At 37.1% G+C, this 21,903-nt stretch overlaps 1 protein-coding gene across 1 annotated transcript in view; it reads left to right on the forward strand.

Annotated features, from left to right (window-relative positions):
- LOC150087229 (dynamin-binding protein-like) overlaps nucleotides 1-21,903 on the forward strand; it is a 427,088-nt gene that overhangs the window by 80,624 nt on the left and 324,561 nt on the right. Inside the window, exon 4 of the mRNA XM_090372415.1 lies at nucleotides 15,602-16,714. Within this exon, the coding sequence (XP_090228541.1) occupies nucleotides 15,602-16,714 (1,113 nt within the window). The remainder of the gene's footprint in view (nucleotides 1-15,601; nucleotides 16,715-21,903) is intronic.

The raw sequence follows: 21,903 nt of genomic DNA on the forward strand, positions 1-21,903 counted from the left end.
ACATCCACAAATCTATAATAGAATCTATAGGTTGGTTGATTTCTATTCTCAGCATAATTTTTTTCAGTATGCGCCTTCACAGTACATTTTCAAATTCTTGATAATGCCTTGGTCCATTAGCTGCAGTTTAGAAGAGGTATTCGGAGGGAAGAAAACAAGCTTTACACTTGTGTTTTATTTCATCATATTTCTATCGAAATTTAAAATCTACTGTTTGAAAATTTCACTTGTCATCTCAGATTTTTTGTTGTAGTTGTAGTGCAACTCTAACGACTTTAGTCCTTTGAAACATTGGAGTTGTTTACTTTTACCTATTACCAAAAGTTTCAATTTTTCATTACCAGCCAAAACTATAATTGTCTCCTTACTATTTTTACTGCCTAAACATTTATCGCCTTTAAAATTCAGTGTCTTATTCGGCAAACATTTAAAAAATAGGCCCGTTTCATTAACGTTGAATATGCTATGCCTTTGGGCTCAGTCCTCCATAATTTTGTTCAAAACTGTTTCTTTCCAATGGGTACAGTCTTTTTCGATTACAATTCCACTTTCACCAGAAATAACTTTTTAGAGTAAGCCATGATGCTTTTTAAATTTGTCCAGCCAACCAGAATTGGCTTTATGGCCCAGAAAAGATGTGTATTCCATAGCCTTTTCTTTTATTAATGGCCGTGATATCGGCCTGTTTTGGTCTCAAATCAACTTCGCCTACTTAAAAATGGCTTAATCTAAATCTTCATACAGGCATAATTTCGCACAATTCCGACTGGGTCCTGTTTCCTCAACCAGTTTGAGAATCGAAACAGTTTTTCAGAATGGTTGACACACTACTGGCAGGGATACCAAATTTTAAAGCAATTTCTTTTCTTTTAACTCCTCGTTTTACGCTATTAAGCACTTCCACTTTTTCCACTACACCCAAGGATTTCCTTTTAGACATTGTAAGGTTACTTGCACAGCAGCTAAAACAAAACTGATTTAGGGAGCACTTGTACCTACCATTTAAACAGCAACAGGTGAAAGTGTGGATGACTCATTTCTCTGAAAAAAACATGAATTTCTGGGTCGAAGGAAAATCTCTCTCTCTCCGCCCCTTCCCCCCCTAATTTTCTAATAGGGTGCTTACAATAGAAAACAGGTTGACTTTTGTCTGTGTTGGGAATATGCCTTAATCTTTGCCAGTGGACACAGATAGCAGTTGATCATTGTGACTTCTTGGTACAGTAGAGGCAGTTTTACGGGCACTACTAAATTGTGGAATGTTTTAGTTCTTAATTTGTGTTCTTCAGGATTAATCCTTTAGCTCTTAAAAGCTGAAGGGATTAATTCTTAATCCTTTTAGCTCTTAATTCGTGCTTTCTACAGCATCTGCTCTATTGCCTAAAGGCTAGAGTTGCGAACAATGCACACCTGGGTCTTTCAAAATCAGTTCATTATAAGGTATATTCGGGTCAGACAGCACCTGGAGTTTCTCCCATTTCCGTGTATGCACATTGTATCGGAAACGGAACACTCGCAAGCCAGAGATTTAAAAGCGTGTGGGTTGTGCCCATTGTTCCTCTGGCTTATTGGCCGCCGGGCCCGTATTGGGAGCCAGTGTTGCCCATACCCCACCACGTGGCAGCTAGCCAGGTGTTACCAGTAAGTGATACTCTGGCAGGTCCTGCCACCTACTTTCCTGGGATTTCAGTGGCAAGGACCTAAAAAAAAAAAAAGGTTGAAGTGATCGCGGTTGATTTATGTAAAATTTCATTAAAGAGCACTGCGTGGGGTTGTACGCTGAAAGGAAGAGTTCTAGGAGCCTAAAAGGGCGGGCAAAATTTTGTTGTAATTTAAGTTTGGACGTGTGGGACAAACGCTATGTAAGAGAAAGTATTGGGAGGGGAGACTGAAGACTGGGAGGTGAAGTAGGAAGGGGAGGGGGTTGATAGTGAAGGTGACCCCCATTTTTTTTTCAGTGGGGGCATGCCCATGCCCCACCAGAGTGAAAATTTGAAGAGGCGAGAAGAGGGAACCCTCTCTTCTCGCCCGGGGGAGTTGGAAGGAAAGATCTGCTCAAGGGAGAGCAGATTAAGAGTCGCTAATAGGCTGTCTCTATATCAGGGCTACTATAGTGATCCATGTCCAGGTCTTGTCCATTTGGGGGAGGACTGGGGAGTCTTGTCCGAGAGTCAATAGTAGTGAGGCTAGGTTCAGAAATAGTCCAGTATTCCGTGGGAAAAACAAGATTCTGTACTTGGGTCCATTGCTGGAGTTTTCGTTGGTGGAGTGGGCCATTTGTTTCTTCAGGAGCGGAGACGTCTTGTTTTCGTTGGTGGAGTGGGCCATTTGTTTTTTCAGCAGCGGAGACGTCCTGTCTGTGTTTTCCTTTGGGACAAAGTCCCATCTTTGGTTTCATGTTGCCATTTTTAAAATGCTTTAGTCCTTGGGGGAGGGACCAGACAGAGCCTATCCCTGCATGCTTGACATCAGACACCAGTAGAAGTTTGTCTGTTCCGATGTGACGTTCACGCGATCAGGGGTCCCATGTTAGGGTCCTCGTATATGGAGAGTCCTTTTTTGTGTTGGTATTTGCTGTCAGGATTGTGCTCTGTCCTCAGTTCTGATGTACAGTGGTGATATAAGCCAAGATTATGGTGGTGGGGGGTCCTTTTTCTGTAAAAGAGTTGCTGTGAGAAGTTGGTAAAGGCATTATAGGTCTCTCTGGATTCCAATAGGTAATGCTCTTTGGTCCTTTGGATTAAAGTGTATTTTGGTAATTAATGCACACCTTAGGTCTTCGTAGATTGGGCAAGTATATATTAGGTGCTCCCAGGTCTCTGGCAGCCCGCAGGAGCATAGGGAGTTGTCTGTTAATCCCATTGTTATTAACTTTCCTCTGATGGCCCCATGCCCAGTGAGTAGGTATGAGGACAGTAGGCCTTGGGAAAGCCAGACCGGCATTTCTGGATGATTTTTTTCTGAGATCTGGAAGAATTTTTTGGTAATGGCGCCCTTTGTGCTGTCATTCCAGCATTGCTGCCAGAGGTCATGTAAGTATTCAGTGAAATGTCGGTTTTCCATTTTGTGGTTGTTTGAGGTGAAGTCTTGGAAGGTGGTAGCCTTTCCTCTGGTCAGGTTGGTTAGGATGCCAGACAGCATAGAATTCACCAATGGGACAAATAATGTGGGCACAGGCAGCCCAGGAATGGCAGAAATGAGTGATTTTGGTTGCAGTGAAGTCTGGATTGCGAACCAGTACAGCTGCCCAGGCGGTGTCGCCCTGGCACTGTACGATGTTATAGGTGGTGGGGTATCCCTTAACTTCTTTGGCATGGACATAAGGTTCTTGTATCAGTAGTAGGTCTATATTTTCTTCTTCTGCTTTGCAGCGGGGTTGGCCAGCAACTGCAATTGCCCTTTGTGCGTTATTTTGTAGGAAGCATACTCTGTTTGATATTTGCTGTTTATGGTGTGGTTCCATAATTGATCCTTTGCTGGTGTAGACTCTTTGCTTTTAGATAAATTGGACAATTGCTCTCCCTGATGGAATGCAAGTGCGATGTTTTGTGCTTTGCAGTTTGCACATTTTGGATCTTCAGATTTATTTGGGCATGTGTGAAATTCATGGCCTTTTTGTGTGCAATAGCCGCAAGTGGGCTTGTTTTGAGTGCACGTGTGACTGATGTGGCAGCATTTGAAACATTTGGGAACAGCCACATGCTCTTTGAAGTGGTGGCTCCCCAGTTTATGTATATTCTGCTTTGGTGATTAATGGTTTGCCAGGCTTTGGGTGACAATTCCACAACCCAGTTCATCAAGGTTCCATCTCGTGTGACTTGGTCTGGTATTTAGGATTAATTAGGTTGATAGGATCCTCGTCGGGGTAAAGATGCTGTAAATTCCTCTGGTAGATTTTGGTCTTAACTGCTGATGGGGTGAGTTCCTTGTCCATGTCAAAGATTATTATAGATGGGCCGTTTTCTCTGGGAGGCTCAGCTAGCAGGCTCAAGGTGGGTATTTTCGCATTATTTAAGATTTGGGATGCATCTTCTTCAGTTTCCGTTTCGATTATTAGTCCCGTGTGTCTTGTCTTTCTAATTGGTTTTATGCGGGCATTCTTTAGATCAGTGGACAGGTTTGTTATTAGTGATTCCTTTATTTGTTTGCTTGTTTGGGTGGCATCTGTAGTCGCTGGTTTAAGCAGGACCAGATATGGTTTTGGGAGGAGGGTCCTCCTTTCTGGTGAGGTTGCAATATTAGTTCTTGTTGGGTTTTTATTGTTTGGGTTCCTCAGTGTGTCTGCGTGTGTAAGGGCACGCTGTGGAATTTGTTCACCCCTACACTGCATGAATGCATCTAATTTGGCAACATTTACCTCCAATTGGTAGTGGACCTTCAGGAGTATTGTTTCCAGTTTTGTCCAGAGTCCAACCAGGTCGCCACGGAGAGCTGTGGTAATCCTATTTGTGGAATCCTTAAGTTTGTTCTCAAGTTGATTCCTGAGTTTCAAAACTTGGTCTAGAATGGGGCCCTTAGGTAGAGCAGGGTCAATCTCTGGGGAGTCAGATTGTTTGCTGGACCCATCAGTGTTTTCTGTTCTGGGTAGATTGGATTTCCTCGTTTTCCTTTGCTTGCATTTGAGATCTTGTTTCCTGATCAGTTTTGGGGGCAACAAATCTTTTATGTTTCTTTTTCGGGGCAGGGGTCAGCTTGGGGGTCTTCTGTCTCGTTTGTGAGTTTGTTGACCAGTAAGTCATCTTTATCAGCATCTGTAGGCTGTGTTTGAAGTTGTTCTGGCGTTTCAGAAATTATGTTTGCAGTTTTACACTTTGTATTATCCATTACTTGGTCTTTCCAAAATTTGTCTAAAAAATTTATCAAGGGTTCCTTTAATTGAGAGAACCTTCCTTTTTAAACAATGTATAAGGATCGAAGTTCTGATTACAATTTCCCTTTTAAAAAGTTTGCCGAAAATCTCACGTTTTTACTGTTACTATAGTTCCTAGACATTGATTATGACCACGTGACTTGAGAGCACAGTTGATTTCATTAAGCAATTCATTTTACCCATGACATATAATTAGTAAAAGTATGCAGCAACAATACACAGTCAGTAGTGATGCAGTATTTAGCAGGTTTAAAGCAGTTCGTTTATTACCGCAAGATGGCAGCCAATATGGCATTGCTGTTGTGATAGTAGCAGATTGGAAGCACGTGAATAAGGCATATAAAATAACTATAGACTATTTAAAATATCTTTTTTTTTTTTTTTTTGTTTTTTTTATTTTTTTTTTGTGTTGCACAACTACTGTTGACCAGTAAGTTGTCTTTATCAGCATCTGTAGGCTGTGTTTGAAGTTGTTCTGGCGTTTCAGAAATTATGTACTGATCCATATAGGGATAATAATTAAGAATTATTTTGTGGGTTATTGAGGCTTCCCAAAAGCTTGGTCTACGCCACCATGTTAGTATATGGGTTTACCTAGGAGGTCACAAAAACGGTCATATTTCAAAAAATAGGTGTTCAAATGTCACAAAAAGTTATCTGCACATCCAGTTTAACTTCCTCTTTCAACTGGTACCATTTTCCTTCCAAAACTCAATGTTTTTTCATAAAAATTATAACTTTTTATAACTTTTTTAATGGAGCTTACTTATCATGTGATTGCACTGATCAAGGCACTCTTTATATGGAAATTTTCTTTATTATACAGAAACTATTTTCAATGTAATGACTAAGGGGAATTTAAAAAATTTCCCTAAATAGAAATTTTCGCTATATGGAAGTTCTTTGAAGGGAGGTCCGACTGTTTATATAAATAAATAAAAATAAATCTGCAGCCATTGTCAATCCACTGCAGGAGGGTTTCTCAGCAAGTGATGGTGAGGGAATGGACCATGGATCTGTAATGCTGGTCTAGTGCAGGTTGGCAGATTGACCGTATTTAGCAGTCAGGGACTTGAGCCCCAGTCTACTTAAAGAGCATGTGCTATTGCACTCCTGCTTCTGAACACTCTGCTGAGGAGGCCATCTATCTCTATATATATATATAATTATGAAAACCTCAAACATGAATGTTATGAGAACTTATGGTACTTAATACTGTGTATAAGTTTTGAAGGCTGAGAGGAGAGCAAATAATTGTTGGCATTAGATTTGAATTTCTATAGATTATGGATTTTGGAAAATACACGCGAGGGAAGGTTGTTCCAGAAAATAGTAGAAAGAATAAATGAGGAAGAGTAAAAGATAGTTCTTTCAGCTTGAAGTTGGATAGTGAATGGATGTTAGCTGGCTGCAGCATGTGTTTGGGCTGAAGGAAATTACAAATGCAAATTCAGAACAGTTTATTGGAAGTATCTACAGAAAAGATATGCAGCAGGAATTAAGCATTTGTGAGACAGAGAGTGGAGAGAATTTGTAAGGTATAGGCCATTAGATAACCATTGTGTTCTTTCGAAGGAAGCCTAGAAGCTTGAGAGAGGTTTTGGGGCATGGTGCCAGATGGGGATCCAATATTCCAGTATGGAAAATTTGAAATTTGTACAGTGTGAGTTGAAGTTAAGAGGAAAAGTAATGCTGGGAGCAAAAAAGAAAACAGTTTTTCAGATGTGGCCAAAATTGCCTGCCTTCCACCTGGATGGATGATGGGCAGATGGTCATAGTGAACCCTACCTGTCCAAGCAGACAGCATACTGTTGCTAGTTAGCTGGCATGGTGTGGGATGTTGACACTGGCCTACAGGGCTTACCCCTTGGCCAGTGTGGGAGAGCGAGCACCAATACAAGGTGCTCTAGCGTAGGGACTCTTTCCCTATGATCCTTAATTCCTACCACCTGGGTTAGTTGTTCTTTTATTCCCCCCAACCTTAGTGCCCCCCATTTGCCTGGTGTGTAAGTGCCCCACTGCCATCTGTCAACCCCCCCCCCCCCCCGGGGGGGGGGGGGGGGGGGGGCATTCTATCCTGGGGGAACCTCTTCCATCCCCCTTTCAACTAGGTGGACACCTTTATTACTGCCCCCTCTTTCTCTCTATCACTTTAACCTTCCTTACATTTCGAGGGTACAACTCTAAAATGGTGTTTGCAGGCTGGCCGCTAGTTAGTATACCGGACCAAACTTATTGGTAACTCTCTAGGAGGCTTAAGGATCAGCTAGTGTATAATCTTGATACCTCTACTCTGCCAGATAGTGACTGGAGGGAGTCTGAGTAGTGTGTATGCAGGGGGGGGGCATTGTCAAGGCCACGTTATGTCAAGGATCTGGTTATATTCTTACCATGTTTACCCTGTGTATGCCATATCCAAAAATTTCAAGAATTCATACAGCATGTACCCCCACTTTATCTTACTGTTGAATACACCATGAATTGTCAAACTAATAGAGTAAGCTTATCTGCAAAAAGATCAAAACCTCCCAAACAGTTCCTAGTTCATTTCACAAATATATGTGGTCTCAGTTCTAATCTCAACGATCCATTTCCACTTGCAGTCTGCCACCATGAATTGTCAAACTAATAAAGCAGGAGTGGCCAACTTAATTTGTGATGCAATCTACTTTTTTCTTCAAAATGTGCCGCGATCTACCATCTCAAAAATTTCATTGCACAAGGTGCACAAATCGAGGGATGACTGTATATTTAAAATTCATTGTGATTGATAGAAATTAAATCCACGATCAACTCGTTGCCCATCCCTGTAATAGATTAAGCTTATCTGTGAAAAGATCTAAACCTCCCAAACGCTTCCTGGTTCATTTCACAAATATATGTGGTCTCAGTTCTAATCTCAGTGATGTCCATTTCCATTTGCAGTTTGCCAAACCCCATGTACTTTTTCTGACAGAATCTCAGTTATCGGCTAATTCAACTACTGCTCGTGTCAGTTGCCCAAATTATTCATTATATGATTCCTTTTGCCTCAAAGGTGGTACTTGTGCATATGTCTGTTCTGATATTCACTGTCAGAGACGTAATTTGGAATCTCCTCTTTGATCTTCCTTGGTGTAAATCTCTCTACCTCATTCTGTCAAATTCATCTGTCATCTCTACTATTCTCCCAATTCCACTAATCATTCTGTCAAATTCATCTGTCGTCTCTACTATTCTCCCAATTCCACTAATCACTTGGAGCTCTTTGACTTTTCTCTCTTTGCAGACCTTTTCCAGTCCAACTTTCCTAACAGTGAGGTAGTTTTCCTTGGTGATTTTAATGTTCAAAACTTGAGCTGGCTTCTGTTTTCTAGTCGCACCTACCTAGCTGGTCAAGGTGCTGAGGCTTTTGCAATTACTAATGACCTTGCACAGTTTGTTCATTTACCTACCAGACAATCCTAACCATACAGCCAACACGCTTGATCATTTTCTCACAAACAACCCTTCTAAGTACACGGTCAAAGTGAGTGGTCCTTTAGGCACTTCAGATTACAACTTGGTGATTGTCTCTTCTCTAATGGAGCTTATCTTATGGCTATTCCCAACCTTGTGTTGTTTGGAATTACAAGAATGAAAAATAGGATGACCTGCGAGATTTATTTTCTTTTCCTTGGTCGGATTATTGTTTGAAAACTTGTGATGCAACGTTTGCTCAGATCCTGTCAGTGAAATTATTTTTGTAGGAATGAAATGTTTCAAAACTTGTGATGTCAATGTTTGCTCAGATCATGTCATTGAAATTATTCTTGTAGGAATGGAATCCTTTATTCCACACTCCACTTTAAAATCTCGTCCTTTATCTAAACCTTGGTGTTCCATTAAATATGCCAAGGCTGTTCAAGAGAAGAATGTTGCATATCGTAATTGGCTTGTTTCCAATTCTTCAGTTTCATTTTCTACCTACATCAAAGCTCACAACAATTGTAAAGCAGTTATTAATCAGTCCAAACTAGATTTTGAACAATGGATTTTAAATCTATTTAACTAGCCCTTTACCAGTTTTAAATGGGTCAACATTTTTTTTTTTTTTTTTTTTAGGCGAGTTTTCTTCAGACCATCATATAGGCGAATTTCTCTCTCTCTCTCTCTCTCTCTCTCTCTCTCTCTCTCTCTCTCTCTCTATATATATATAATATTTAACTTAACTGAATTTGGCATTGGATATTATCTTCAATAAAATTAGTTAAAGTCTCTCCATTTCAATCCTAATAGCCTGCCTAGCCTTAGTTGCTTGCAGTGGAACAGCTGTCTTTCCTGCTGCTAAAATTAATTCTTTATTTTTTATAATTGTTCTTACAGTTAAACCTGCCAGTCCTAAATTATTGCACACATCCACTTGTCATTAACCGGAATCTGTTTGCTTCAAAATGTCTAATTTAATTTTCAAATTCAGTCTTTTTCTTACATTTGTAGTCTTTGTACTGCATCCAGAAGTTGTTGATTTTTCATTCTTATCCACCATTTCGAAGAGTTAAATTATTAACTCTTCGAAAATGTAACTGTGTTGGTTGCATTAATTATGATACGTTTGAGTAAACTGTCCGTTATGCACAACGTCTAATACTGTACTGAGTGATGACTAGACTTCAGATAAATGGATATACAGTGAAACTTCCTTTAACGGACAGCCATGGGGAACGAAAATGTGTCCGTTAGAGAGAAGTGTCCGCTAACAAGAAGTCTGAGTGAGAAAAAAAAAAGAAAGAAGAATCGTTAAATGTTTAATGTAAAATTAAATTAAAATATATACAGATTTTGAACAATATTTTTGTAAATAATATACATACAATTGTGCTATGCATATTATGACTTTATCTTAAGAAAAATAAACACAGTAATCACTTATTTTCTTCTGCACCTTCTTCCGGCTGATAATTTTGTTTTCAACATTTGTTTGGAGTGAAGAAACCATCGAAAGTCCTTGAGCATCTTCTTCAGCGGCGAAAAACATTTTTAAACGATTGATTTGTAAGAGTGCTTCTTCTATTTTCATCGGTGGTTCGTTGTTAATATGTTCTTTGACAGAATGACCTCCTTCCATTTCTTCATCCTCATGAGAAACTTTTTGAAAAATATCGATGATAATGTCGTTGATATCTAGAGCACCATCTTCTGTAGTGAGGTTCGAGTCTATATCTTTGTAGCCAGGGTCACTTGTAGCTGAAGTATCATACATTATCAATGTTGAAGTTCTTGTTCTTCTTGGTGCTCCACATTGCTGTTCACAACTTCAATTTTTGCGTTTGAGAAGCCAGACTTTGCAAAACAGTTCACGACAGTTTGTTTTCTAATTGCGTTTACTGAAGAGGAAATCCATTGAATCGCATCTAGGATGCTGATTTTCTTTGCAAGGTCACTTGCACATGTTACATCGTTCATGTTTGCAATGAGATGTCTTAAAACACGTTTTCTGTAGTGAAGTTTAAAATTTTTTTATTATCCCTTGATCCAAGGGCTGACACTCTGCAGATGTGTTTGGTGGCAGAAAAAGATTTGAATGTTGGACAATTCAATGTGCGGGTGAGATGCAGCATTATCCATGAAAAGAATAATTTTTCTGTTTTGACGAATCATGTTTTAGTTAAAGTGACTTATCCATTCGCTCGTGATATCTCGTGTCATCCACGCTTTTTTATTAGACTTCCAGTCAACATCCAAAAGATTCAACTTTATGCCCTTGAAACAACGAGGATTTTGTGGTTTTCCTATAACAAGAGGTTGTTCAAAGTCTCCCAGCATATTTGTACACAATAGTACAGTCAAGTGTTCCTTAGAAATTTTTCCGCCCTGGCACTTTTCATTTTTTAGACTCGTTTTTTCAGGAAGAGCTTTAAAAAAATAACCCTGTTTCGTCACAGTTGTAAATATCCTTAGCTTCCAAATCACCACATAAATCTTCCAATTTGATGGTCCACTCTGTTACAACCCTAGTATCAAACAGATCCACCTTCACCACTTACGGTTTTCCAAGAAATTTTATGCCGAGTTTGGAACTTGTCTAGCCATCCCACAGAAGCTTTGAACTCATTTACTCCCATAGATTTCGCAACCTCCAACGCCTTTTCCCTAATAATAGGCCCATTAATGGGAATTTTTTTAGCACGTGCGCGACAAAACCACTCATACGTAACATTGTCAAACAAGTCCAACAGTTTTCTGGAATGATTTTTGAACCTGATCATTTCCGTGTTGCCAAAATTGATTGAGCAGTTCATTTTTTTTCTTTAGGATGTCACTTACCTGCGTCTTCCCGATTTTGAATTTTGCAGCGAGATTGCGAACACTGTTTCTTTGCTGATCATACGCATTAATGAGTTCGACTTTATCTTTTAAAGTTAAATGTTTACAAGAAGACATTGTACACTTCACACGACACTGAACAAAACTGAAAACTGAAACTGAAAAGACGAAAGTCCGACCATATTCTCCCCCCCCTGCACACACCGAATTCATCAGAAGTTTTACACATGCCTTAAAATTCTTGAAAAAGGGTTTACAACCGCGACGTAAACCTTGATAAAATTCAGAGAATCGGAAATAGAAAATAAACACACGATTGAGGCAATACGTGGAAGAAACGTTCCTAGAAAAGGGCCGTGAGCCTCCCGCAGTCCGTTATGGGGAGATCAAATTAAGTGCTAATCTAAATGAAACAGTGCAGTTTGCCTGTCCGCATACGTTACAGAGAATGTCCGCTAGACAGAAGCTGAAAACACATTAAAACCAATAGAGGTGAGTTGGGGAATTTGAAAATGTCCGTTAACGAGAGGTGTCCATTAGAAGAAGTTTCACCGTATTGCATATTACAAGCAATATACTTGATTATTTTTTAAAATGTTGATCTCGGAACTACGTAACAAGTCATTGTACTGCAATTAAAATAGTGTGCGAGAAAATTTCACAAAGTGTAGGAAAATTTCTCAGGTCAGCATGGGAAATGTTTTAATGTTGTTTTGCTATTCATTTTCAAGCTATCGACTCCATCAAATGAACCATTAAAACAACTAACAAACAATAGCTCCTCACAAAAAAACAAAAAAAAAAAAATTATAACCTTCTTTGTTTATTTTGGTCTCTGTGTCAAGCAGGTTTCTTTGAACTTCTCAATCTTTAATTGATCCATGGTACTAGTGTACCAGTTACCTCAACAGCTTTCCATAAAAAATATTCATCTTGTTTATTTATGTTCTTGACATGTGCCTATGTCAACAAGTTTCTTCTTTTTTTAAATTTTTGAGTAAGCTATGCTACTAGTGTAGTATATATAGCTTTCAAAAGCCTCCCATTAAAAAAAAATTAATAACCTTTCCCATCATTTACTTTTTTTTTTTTATGTTTTCTCTCTATGTCAGTAGCTTGTTTCTTCTAAGCTTTTTAACCTTTGTGGCTAGCACACTGATTCACTGCCCTTCCAGACTCTGTGGGAAAGGTTTTGGTTCAAGTCCCAATTAGATGGGAAGAAATTTTATGGACTTTTTCCTTGGATGAGTTAATTGGTTTCTGGAGAAGGTTTCTGAATTTTTCCTCCAAGAAACTTAGGTTTTTCGTCCTGAAACACTGACCATAGAATACACACAGTATACAGACATGCCTCATGGTCTTAGTCGTTGTGGTGTAAAATCTAAAACAAGCAGTATAGCTTTCATTCTTTGCTCATCTGTTTTACCAGAGTATTTCATTTAAAAAAAAATATATATAAATTACCACCTTTTTCACTTATTTTCTTTACTGTTTACCTCCATCTTTTTCATAATTTCTTCCGGAAATATATCAAGTTGGTTTCCTAACTTGATATATTCCGTGCTGCCAGAGTAGTATAAACTTAAAAAAATCAACCATAAAAAAAGAAAATAATAACAATAATTTACTCTTTACTTTCAGGGCTCTTACTCATGTGCCGCAACATGTTCATTGTGTAAGAGGGTAAATTTCTCATTGATAATGTGATATGCACACATATGCTGACTTTCATATATACAGGCAGTTCTCGCTTTACGAGTTCCCGGGTTTAAGAGGTTTTTTTTTTTTTTTTTTTTTAAACTCCAAAGTATCAAGTATCAACAAAATTGAAAATATGAACATTAATCGCAAAAAATTAATGTTAAACATTCATAAATACCGCATTTCAAACCACGCACGTAGCTATACAATACAGTGTACCCAGCTTTATGATATTAATCCGTTCCAGAGACTCCATCGTATTGTGAAAATATCATGATGTGAACCCAATAATACATTGTTTTTTGGTAATTCGTTCCACAACCTCGTACGTTGAAATTTTCGCTATATAACTCTCTAAAAGGTCATTTTTATAGTGCAAATTGTATTAGTTATCAATTCAAATCAATAAAATGCACTAGACTTTCATCATTATCATATGTTCTGTTATAAGAACCAATTTTGAATGCCTTTGTGACATTTTTCTAAAGCACATTTCTGGAGGTCGTGACCATAAAACAATTTGCATTTTCCAGTTTATTTGGCTTTTTCTGGTACTGCAAACAATTATAAACGGGTAGTAAATTCGATGTTATTGCATTTGTGAAAATACCGATAGCTGGAATTGTGTTGTTTTTTTTATGTTATTATGGTGAAATGTGTTTCCCCTTTACTGAAATCTTCAATCGTATAAAAAACAGTAATAAATTTTCAGAATCTTCTCTTCATTCCTTTTTTTTTTTTTTTTAAGCTTCGTAAACTTGTTACTCCACGCGAATCATGTTAGTTGCAAATCTGTGTGTGCTCTAAGTCATAAATATTTGCAATATTTGTAAGTCATAAATAATTTCTTTATTATTATAATTGGCTTGATATTACAGGCTATGTTTTAATTTATTTGGATAAATCAATCATTGTTTAAACATAAATTAATTAGCTAACTAATTTCATTGTTGAGAACGTAACCCCTATTTTTAACATTATGCCTATGGGATTTAATTCCCGCTTTACGACCTCATGCTAGGAACGAATTAACTCGTAAAGTCGAGAACTACCTGTACCAAATTGTTTCATGTTGGATTTTCAATCACCAAATTATGACATGCATAGAACTGCTTTTTCAACCAAATTGGTGTTGATCTGTGAATGAGCAGTAGGAGTTGGTGGAATCTATCCAGTAATATCAAAGGAAGCAGCAAAAGAGGTCATGAAATTTCTAGCTGTAATAAGGAGAGCATCCTTAAATCCAAAAAACCTAAATGCATTAAGAATTTACAAAACTGAGTTCTGGCATACTATGGCCAGAGAAGCTGATCTGTCACTAAACAGCAAGCCAGCAAGCAAACCTCAGCTGGCCTGAGAAGTTTTCTCAGTGAGTTAGACCTTTCTGAAGAAACTTCAGGCTAAAAAATTCATTAGTAATTCAGGCACAACAGAGCTATCTTCAGTGAGCTAAACTTCCTTTAAATTTTTGAAAAGTGCTTCATTTTCGAAGTTGGATTAATGTTTCATCCTTCTCCCCACCCGTTATATTTTTTGGATACCCATATCATTTGATTTCTCTTATATAAGCCATTTACCAGGACCTGAGAAAACCTGAAAAAATACATTGTTGCAAAAATTGGCAGTATGACAATTTCTGCAATAATGTATTTTTTTTTTTTTTTTTTTTTTTTTTTATAATGTGACTATTTATATGTATGAAGGCAGGTGATGCATTTTACCTGCCTTCACTTCTTTCACTTTCAATTGTTTGCTTTATCAAAATATAGAAACCAACAGCTTAGTTTGTAATAAACATGATAAGCATGTATAAGTGATCAAATCACTTAATTTACAGAATTTTATTATCTGAACTCCTTTAGGCATTTTCTGCCTAAAGGTGAAAAGTTGGGGTCTAATTTTAAACAGTTTGTGAAATTTTATGTTGCCATGTAAACTTGTGTTAATGTAATTACATGAATATTGGCAAGCCAAAAATTCACTTCTCGTAATGGTTAACAGACCATTTGGCACCTTTAAACTTTTGGCACAGTTTGTTTTACATTGCCAAAGCCAGTGAAATTCCAAATCCCTAAAAAATGGATGGCACACCTGACAGTTGCCACTGTTGCAGGTATTCATAATCGGCTGTGGTTATGAGACACCTATTATTAAATTTGGATGTGGGACTTTTGTCTGTTGACTAAATTGAAGATTTTTGTAAATTACTTGTGGGAAACTTTTCAAAAGAAGCTGCCAGCATTTGAAGGCATACTGTTTATTTTAATGATTTGGTCAGTCGTTTTTATCTATGTAGTATTTTTATCCTTTATAAAAGTTATTGCATTCCGAATGCAGTTTAGTGTTTTCATCCTTTATGGCTTAAGTCTGCATTGCAAGTGACATTCATTTTGCTTTGTTGTGGAAAGAATATTCTGTATCACTTTTTTTTTAATCCGTTTACATATGATTTATTTCACTTTTTACTGCCTTTCATTTTGGCATCCTATTCAAATTTTATCATGTATTTTTGAAAACTTGAATTTGCATTACCAGTATTAATAATATTAGTCTTCTTATAGCATTGTAAAACTTTTTATTAATGCAATTTCATTTAAAATTATTGATACTTGATTTTTTTTGTGCAGAGTGATAAATTGTGTACATAGAAAAAGGTATGAGATTTAAAGAATTTGTTTTAGGGTATTGTGCTTTAAAATGTTTAAAACACGATGTTATAATTTTTTTTTTTTTGTCTATTCACAGAGGTCAATCCAATGATCGATGCGGAATTTTTCCAGCAAGTTTTGTCACCACTATAGACAGTATGGACAGTGTTGAAATGGAGAATAGTGATCGCTCAACTGCAGAAAGTGCATCAAATCAGTGTTCTTCAGAAAACAGTTGTAATAAATTGAAACCTTTTTATAATGGAGTAAGTGATAATTCCATCCAGGACAGGCAAAATAATAATATATATTGTAATGTCAGCCAATTTGGATATGATAGTTTAAACAGTGGTATTGCAGCTTATGGTCGGGCATTGTTTTCATTTATTGCAGAAAATCCCACCGAACTGTCATTCCAGGCAGGTGAATTAGTCAAGTTAATTCATCATATAGATAGTGACTGGACAGAAGGAGAAATTGATGGGCGAGTTGGAATGTTTCCTAGAAAATTGATTGACATAATTGTTGATTGCCCAGGTGTAACTGTTTCTGCCAATTCAAACTTTGATAATTCATTGCAGTCAGAAGAATACTATTTTCCTTTTGATACTTATGGAAGGGTACTCTATGAGTTCAAAGCAGAAATGGAGGGAGATCTTAGTCTTAAGGAAGGTGATACAGTAACTCTCATCCGTCAGTTGAACAGGAATTGGTATGAAGCAGAGACTGATAATGGCGAAGTTGGTGTATGTCCATCAAATTTCATAGAAATTATTGGTAGTGGTCCTTCACCACCACCAAGTTATTCAGAAGTAATGCAATTAAATATTGGACAGTCAACTACCAGTAGTTTAGCAGGCCAAAGTTTAGTGGATGGCATATCTTCATTAAAATTAGATTCTGGATTGGAACATTTATTGTCACATTCAGCAGTTTCATCTAGCAACTCTACAAATACTGCAACCAAAGAAAATTTTGCTAGTCTTAATTTTTCCACAGTATTTCCAAGGGGTCAATCAAGTACTTTTCCACGAACTAGACTACCTAATCCAACTGTAACTAGTTCTTCAAACGTTAGGCACCATATACATAGAGATTCCATAGATGATATACAACCAACTGCACAAACTCAGAGTGTATTAGACCCTGCATTTACTAATTGCCCTGTGATAAAAGTCACCAGACAAGAGAGCACAAACTCCATTGCTAGGTAAGCAGCAGTGCATCAGTTTAGAGTTTTGATTATTTTAATTATGAATTAGTTTTTGTATTGACATCTAAAATGAAAATATTCTTAAATATGATAATGATAATAATACAGTAAACCCCCGCTATTTGCGGTATCTGTATTTGTGGTTTCATATATTCGTGGTCGCTGATTTAATATAAAATGAAACCTGAAAAAATGTGAATTTTAAAGCACCGTGAACATTTTCCACCATTTAAAAAAAAAAAAAAAAAAGGGTCGTGGCTAAAATTATCTTTCCCGGTCAAAATAGCGCTCGGTGGGTGGGGGAAGAGGGGGTGACAAAATCGCGGCGTGGATGTTTCTCGCTAATCCTTGTTCAGTATGTGTTATGCGCTTGTCATGGAAAGTTTCGTCATTTGCTTTTAATTTATATGCTTATAAATTGAATAAATTTATCAATTTATAAATTGATATGCTTACAAAAGTGATAAATCTACCGTTTTGCAGTGTAAAACAGACTTTTTCGATTGTGTTAATGGAAGAAAGTGACTTTATTTGGACAAGTTCTTTTTAACCCGTACAAAAATATGGCTACGAATAACAAGAGAAATGTGAAAAGATCAAAGAAGGTGATGACATTAGCGAATAAAATTGAGTTATTAGACAAAATTTCTAATGGTGAAAGCATCTCCTCAGTGGCAAAACATTATAAAATCAATGAGTCAACGGTACGATCAATCAAGAAATCAGAAGAAAAAATCTGCCGTAGTGTCCGTGAAAACGCGCTAATTGTTTCAAAAATTTGCTTTGTAACTAGTGATGTTAAATTAGAAAAAATGGAAAAGGGTTTAAATCTGTGGATAGAAGACCGAACTCAAAATAAAATTCCGTTAAGTTCACTCATCAATCGTGAAAAGGCAAAACTCCTTTATCAACACTTTAGCAAAACAGGTGATAGCACTGGCGGGATAAGTTTTTTAGTTAGCAAAGGCGCTGGTTTGAAAGATTTGTTAAATTTCTAATAAATATTATATTTAATATTAAATTGTTTCTTATTTTCATTTCGATGCCATATGCTTGCATTTCTAATGGTCATATTATGAAGGTACATATAATATATACATAGACAAAATTTTAGACTAGTTTTTCTTATCTATTTCATACTTTGGAACGGAATCCCTTTATTACTATGGGAGCCATAACTCAGTATTCGCGTTTTCGGTATTCGCGGAATTTCTCAGGAACGTAACCCCCACGAATAGCAGGGGTTTACTGTATATTGAAAGAATTGTTTTCATTGGGTTGTTGGTTACAATTTTGATTGAACTTCAAAAATAAATTTGCTAAGCTTTGGCTGTTATTAGGTTTATTTGAATATTTAGGCTGTCATTATGCATATTTGACTGTTTTTATATATTGAGTTTTCTTAACATAAGAAAGATAATTTGGATGTCGTCTTCAGGAAAAAGGCGGCTCTAGCAAAAAAAAAAAAAAAAAAAGCAGGTGAAATTCATTTGAAATGAAACGTGGTAGTTGATCTAGCAGTTAATGGATATTATATTCCTAGACAAATCAAACTTTAATTTCTATGTACAAGCAAATTAACAAAAATTAAAGTGTAAAGCTTAAGGTTTAATTGATTGGTGTGCATCTTAGATTAGTTGAGCACTTTTGTCCTAATTGTCTTTAAGAAACAGTGAGGTTTCCTATATGGCTAGTTTGATGATTTACGATTTACATTGTGAGAGATTACTTCCATTGAGTAACTATTTTTATGTTGATTCAGCACCAAGTTGTCATAATAAAAAATAAAAGAGAATTATATTTATTCATTAAATCCAAATTCTATTGTCATTTTATAGGAATACCATACAAGTGTGATATTTTCTAGGTCAAGGATTATTTCTAATAACATAATTTTTATTATTAATTGAACTACTTTAGTTGCATATCTTTTTAATCCCTGTAGCCACAAAACTGAAAATGTAAAAGATTATAAGTACATGTTCAGAATTTATGCTAGCAGTTTTGGAACTCTGCCATTTTAATCTCAAATATTATAGTGCCCTATGATATGCAGCAGTAAGTTTTCATATGGGAAACACTACTCTCACAAAAATATATGTAGTATAGAGTTTGGTTATATTAATGCACTAACAAAAATTACTGTTTGGCATTTAAGCAGTTTGAAGAAACATTGCCATCTGAATCAGTAGAGAGAACCTGCTTGGTAACCATGTACAGGGAGGGGGGATCAAAGAAGATTTGTATTCACCCAGAAGTACAGGTAGTCCTTGATGTATGCCAGGGTTAGGTTCCTGGGTGGACAAGTTTTTTTTTTTTTTTTTTGTTTGGTAGTTGTTGGCGCATCGGCTTCTGTGGCCATAGTGCACCTCCCAAGGTTTTTGCAGTACTTTGATCCAAGCCCGAGGCGGGAATCGAACCCGCGACCTTTGGGTTGCCAGGCAGGCACTCTACCCACCTGGCTAGCCCGGTCGGCTCATGGGGTGGACAAGTGTAAATGGAACCCTTTATATCATGGAGTCAATGGGAAATCACAGGACGGTTAGATTCCAGGCACCAAAAATTTTACCTACCACTTTGCATCAATTGTTTTATTTTATTAGCATTCTTCATAATTGTAGTAATAGTCGATGGATGCATATTCATATACACATTAGGGCAGATTTCACCAGCTTCCATCTTCCGAATAACCTTCATTTTATTTTTCAATGTGATAGATCGACGTGCCTTTTTCACTCTTTCATTTACACAAGGTTTACTACAAGGTGATGTGTAATAGAGCCACAGAAAAGGTTTGACAGGCAAAGGCAGTTTATGAGAAATCACTAGCAAACAGAGCAAAGAGGGGGGATAAAGAATTCTTCACATATATAAATGTCAAGAAGAGCAGGACAAACCAGATCGGACCTTTACGTAAGGGAAAGGGGATAGTAATAAATACACCAGCTGCCGTTGCAGATGAACTCAACAGTTATTTTGCATCGATATTTACAAATGAAAAGCCTTTTGTGGCAATGGGAAATTGTGGGAGCGAAGTTAAAAAATATGTAATTAATGATATTGAAATTTCGCAAGATTATTTAATGAAAAAACTTTCGAGCCTACAGACCAGTAAGGCTCCTGGAGTTGATGGAATATACCCTATAATCTTAAGAGAGGCGGCAAGCGAGTGCATTGAACCATTGAGGCTAATTATGCGAGCATCACTAGACTCTGGGGAGATTCCCTTGGATTGGAAAAGTGCAAATGTATCTCCCATACATAAGGGTGGCTCTAAAAGTGAAGTGGGAAATTATCGACCTGTCAGTCTGACTTCAGTAGTAGGGAAAATCATGGAGGCAATGATCAAGGGTGGAATTCAGGATCATTTGGATCGACTTGAAATTCTCAAGGATACTCAGCATGGTTTTGTAAAGGGAAAATCATGTGTAACAAATCTGGTTCGCTATTTCGAAAGGGTCACTCTCGAGCTGGATTTAGGGAATAATTTCGACATTGTTTATTTAGATTTCAGCAAAGCTTTTGACTCAGTCCCACATGAGCGGTTGCTTTATAAGCTGGAACAGGTTGGAATCACTGGGAAAATCCTTAGATGGATAGAAGGATGGCTTCACGGCAGGAAGCAGAGGGTTGTGATAAATGGCTATTCCTCAGATTGGGTTGATGTAAGAAGTGGGGTTCCCCAAGGATCAGTATTAGGGCCACTGTTGTTTTTAATTTTCATAAACGACATTGATGAAGGGATAGAGGGCGTGATGTCTAAATTTGCAGATGACGTTAAAATTGGTAGAGTAGTTAATGATCACTGTCAAGCTGAGCTTCTTCAGAGAGACCTAGATAGACTTCAGGAATGGTCAGAAAAATGGCAGCTGTGCTTTAATCCAACAAAGTGTAAGGTATTACACCTGGGAAACAGTAATCCCAAAATAACGTATTCACTTGGTGGAGTTCAACTAAACCCAGTACTGGAGGAAAGGGACTTGGGTGTTACGATACGGTCAGACATGAAATTCTCTGAGCATTGTAAACAGGTTGCAAGGAAGGCCCATGGTGTCCTATCGATGATCTATCGAACTTTTGCAAGTAGAGATAGGGACGTGATAATCCCATTATATAAGGCTTATGTTAGACCACACTTGGAATACTGTGTTCAAGTATGGAGACCGCACCTAAAGAAAGACATCGAGCTTCTTGAAAGGGTGCAACGAAGGGTAACTCGCCTGGTAAGATCGGCAAAAGGGCGTCCTTATGAAGAAAGACTTCGAATATGTGGGTTGCAGAGTTTGGAAACTAGACACCTTAGAGGAGATTTGATTGAGGTGTTTAAGGCTCTGAGAGGCATCAGTAAAATGAATGAGGACAAAATTTTCAAGATTATAAATGATGCTAGAACTAGGGGACATAAATTCAAGTTAAGGGGGGAAATGTTTAGATTGGACTGCAGGAAGTTTTATTTTAGCCAGCGAGTTATAAATTACTGGAATAAGTTGCCTTCATGGGTGGTAGAGGCCGACAGTTTGGGGAAATTCAAAGGTCATCTGGATAGTACTTTCGGGTAGGGAAGCGCATAGGATGATAGGATTCATTTCCTTTTTATTTATTTTTTATTTTATTATTATTTTTTTATTTATTAATTATTATTATTTAGTTATTTATTTATTTTTTGTTTTTATCATTGTTTTGTTCGGATTTTTTTTTTTTTTTTGGCTGGTGCAGCATAAGCCATAGGCTTTCTTGCACCATACGGCCGTTACTAATACTAATACACTAGGATTCATTGAACTTCTTTTACCAGCCTTGCCATCTCTTTATTCTATTAAATTAAAAACTTTATAACACAATTGTAAAAACTGCACATGGGTATCACTATTATTAATTATTTAATTTATTAATAGCACAATTAATAAAAAATGCTAGCATAATAAATTTCCAACACATGTAAATGGTTCACCAACATGCTTCACCGTATGGAATTTTATCACCCATATCCATGAGTGGCTACTTTGAGGGCAGGAAGATTTCTCTTCTCTGATTGGCTATGATACGGTCGTGCTAATCGCTGATTGGCTCAGATTGTCTTTGATCACGTGAACAGTGCATGATACATAGTACGGTACGATGCTGATAAATTGTCTGATGATTTTAAACTTTCAATTTATAAAAAAATTGCAAAAGTAAATAAATAA

Source organism: Mastigoproctus giganteus, chromosome 4, assembly GCF_048544385.1.
Source record: "Mastigoproctus giganteus isolate SK-2022 chromosome 4, ASM4854438v1, whole genome shotgun sequence".
Classification (NCBI taxonomy): Eukaryota; Metazoa; Arthropoda; class Arachnida; order Uropygi; family Thelyphonidae; genus Mastigoproctus; species Mastigoproctus giganteus.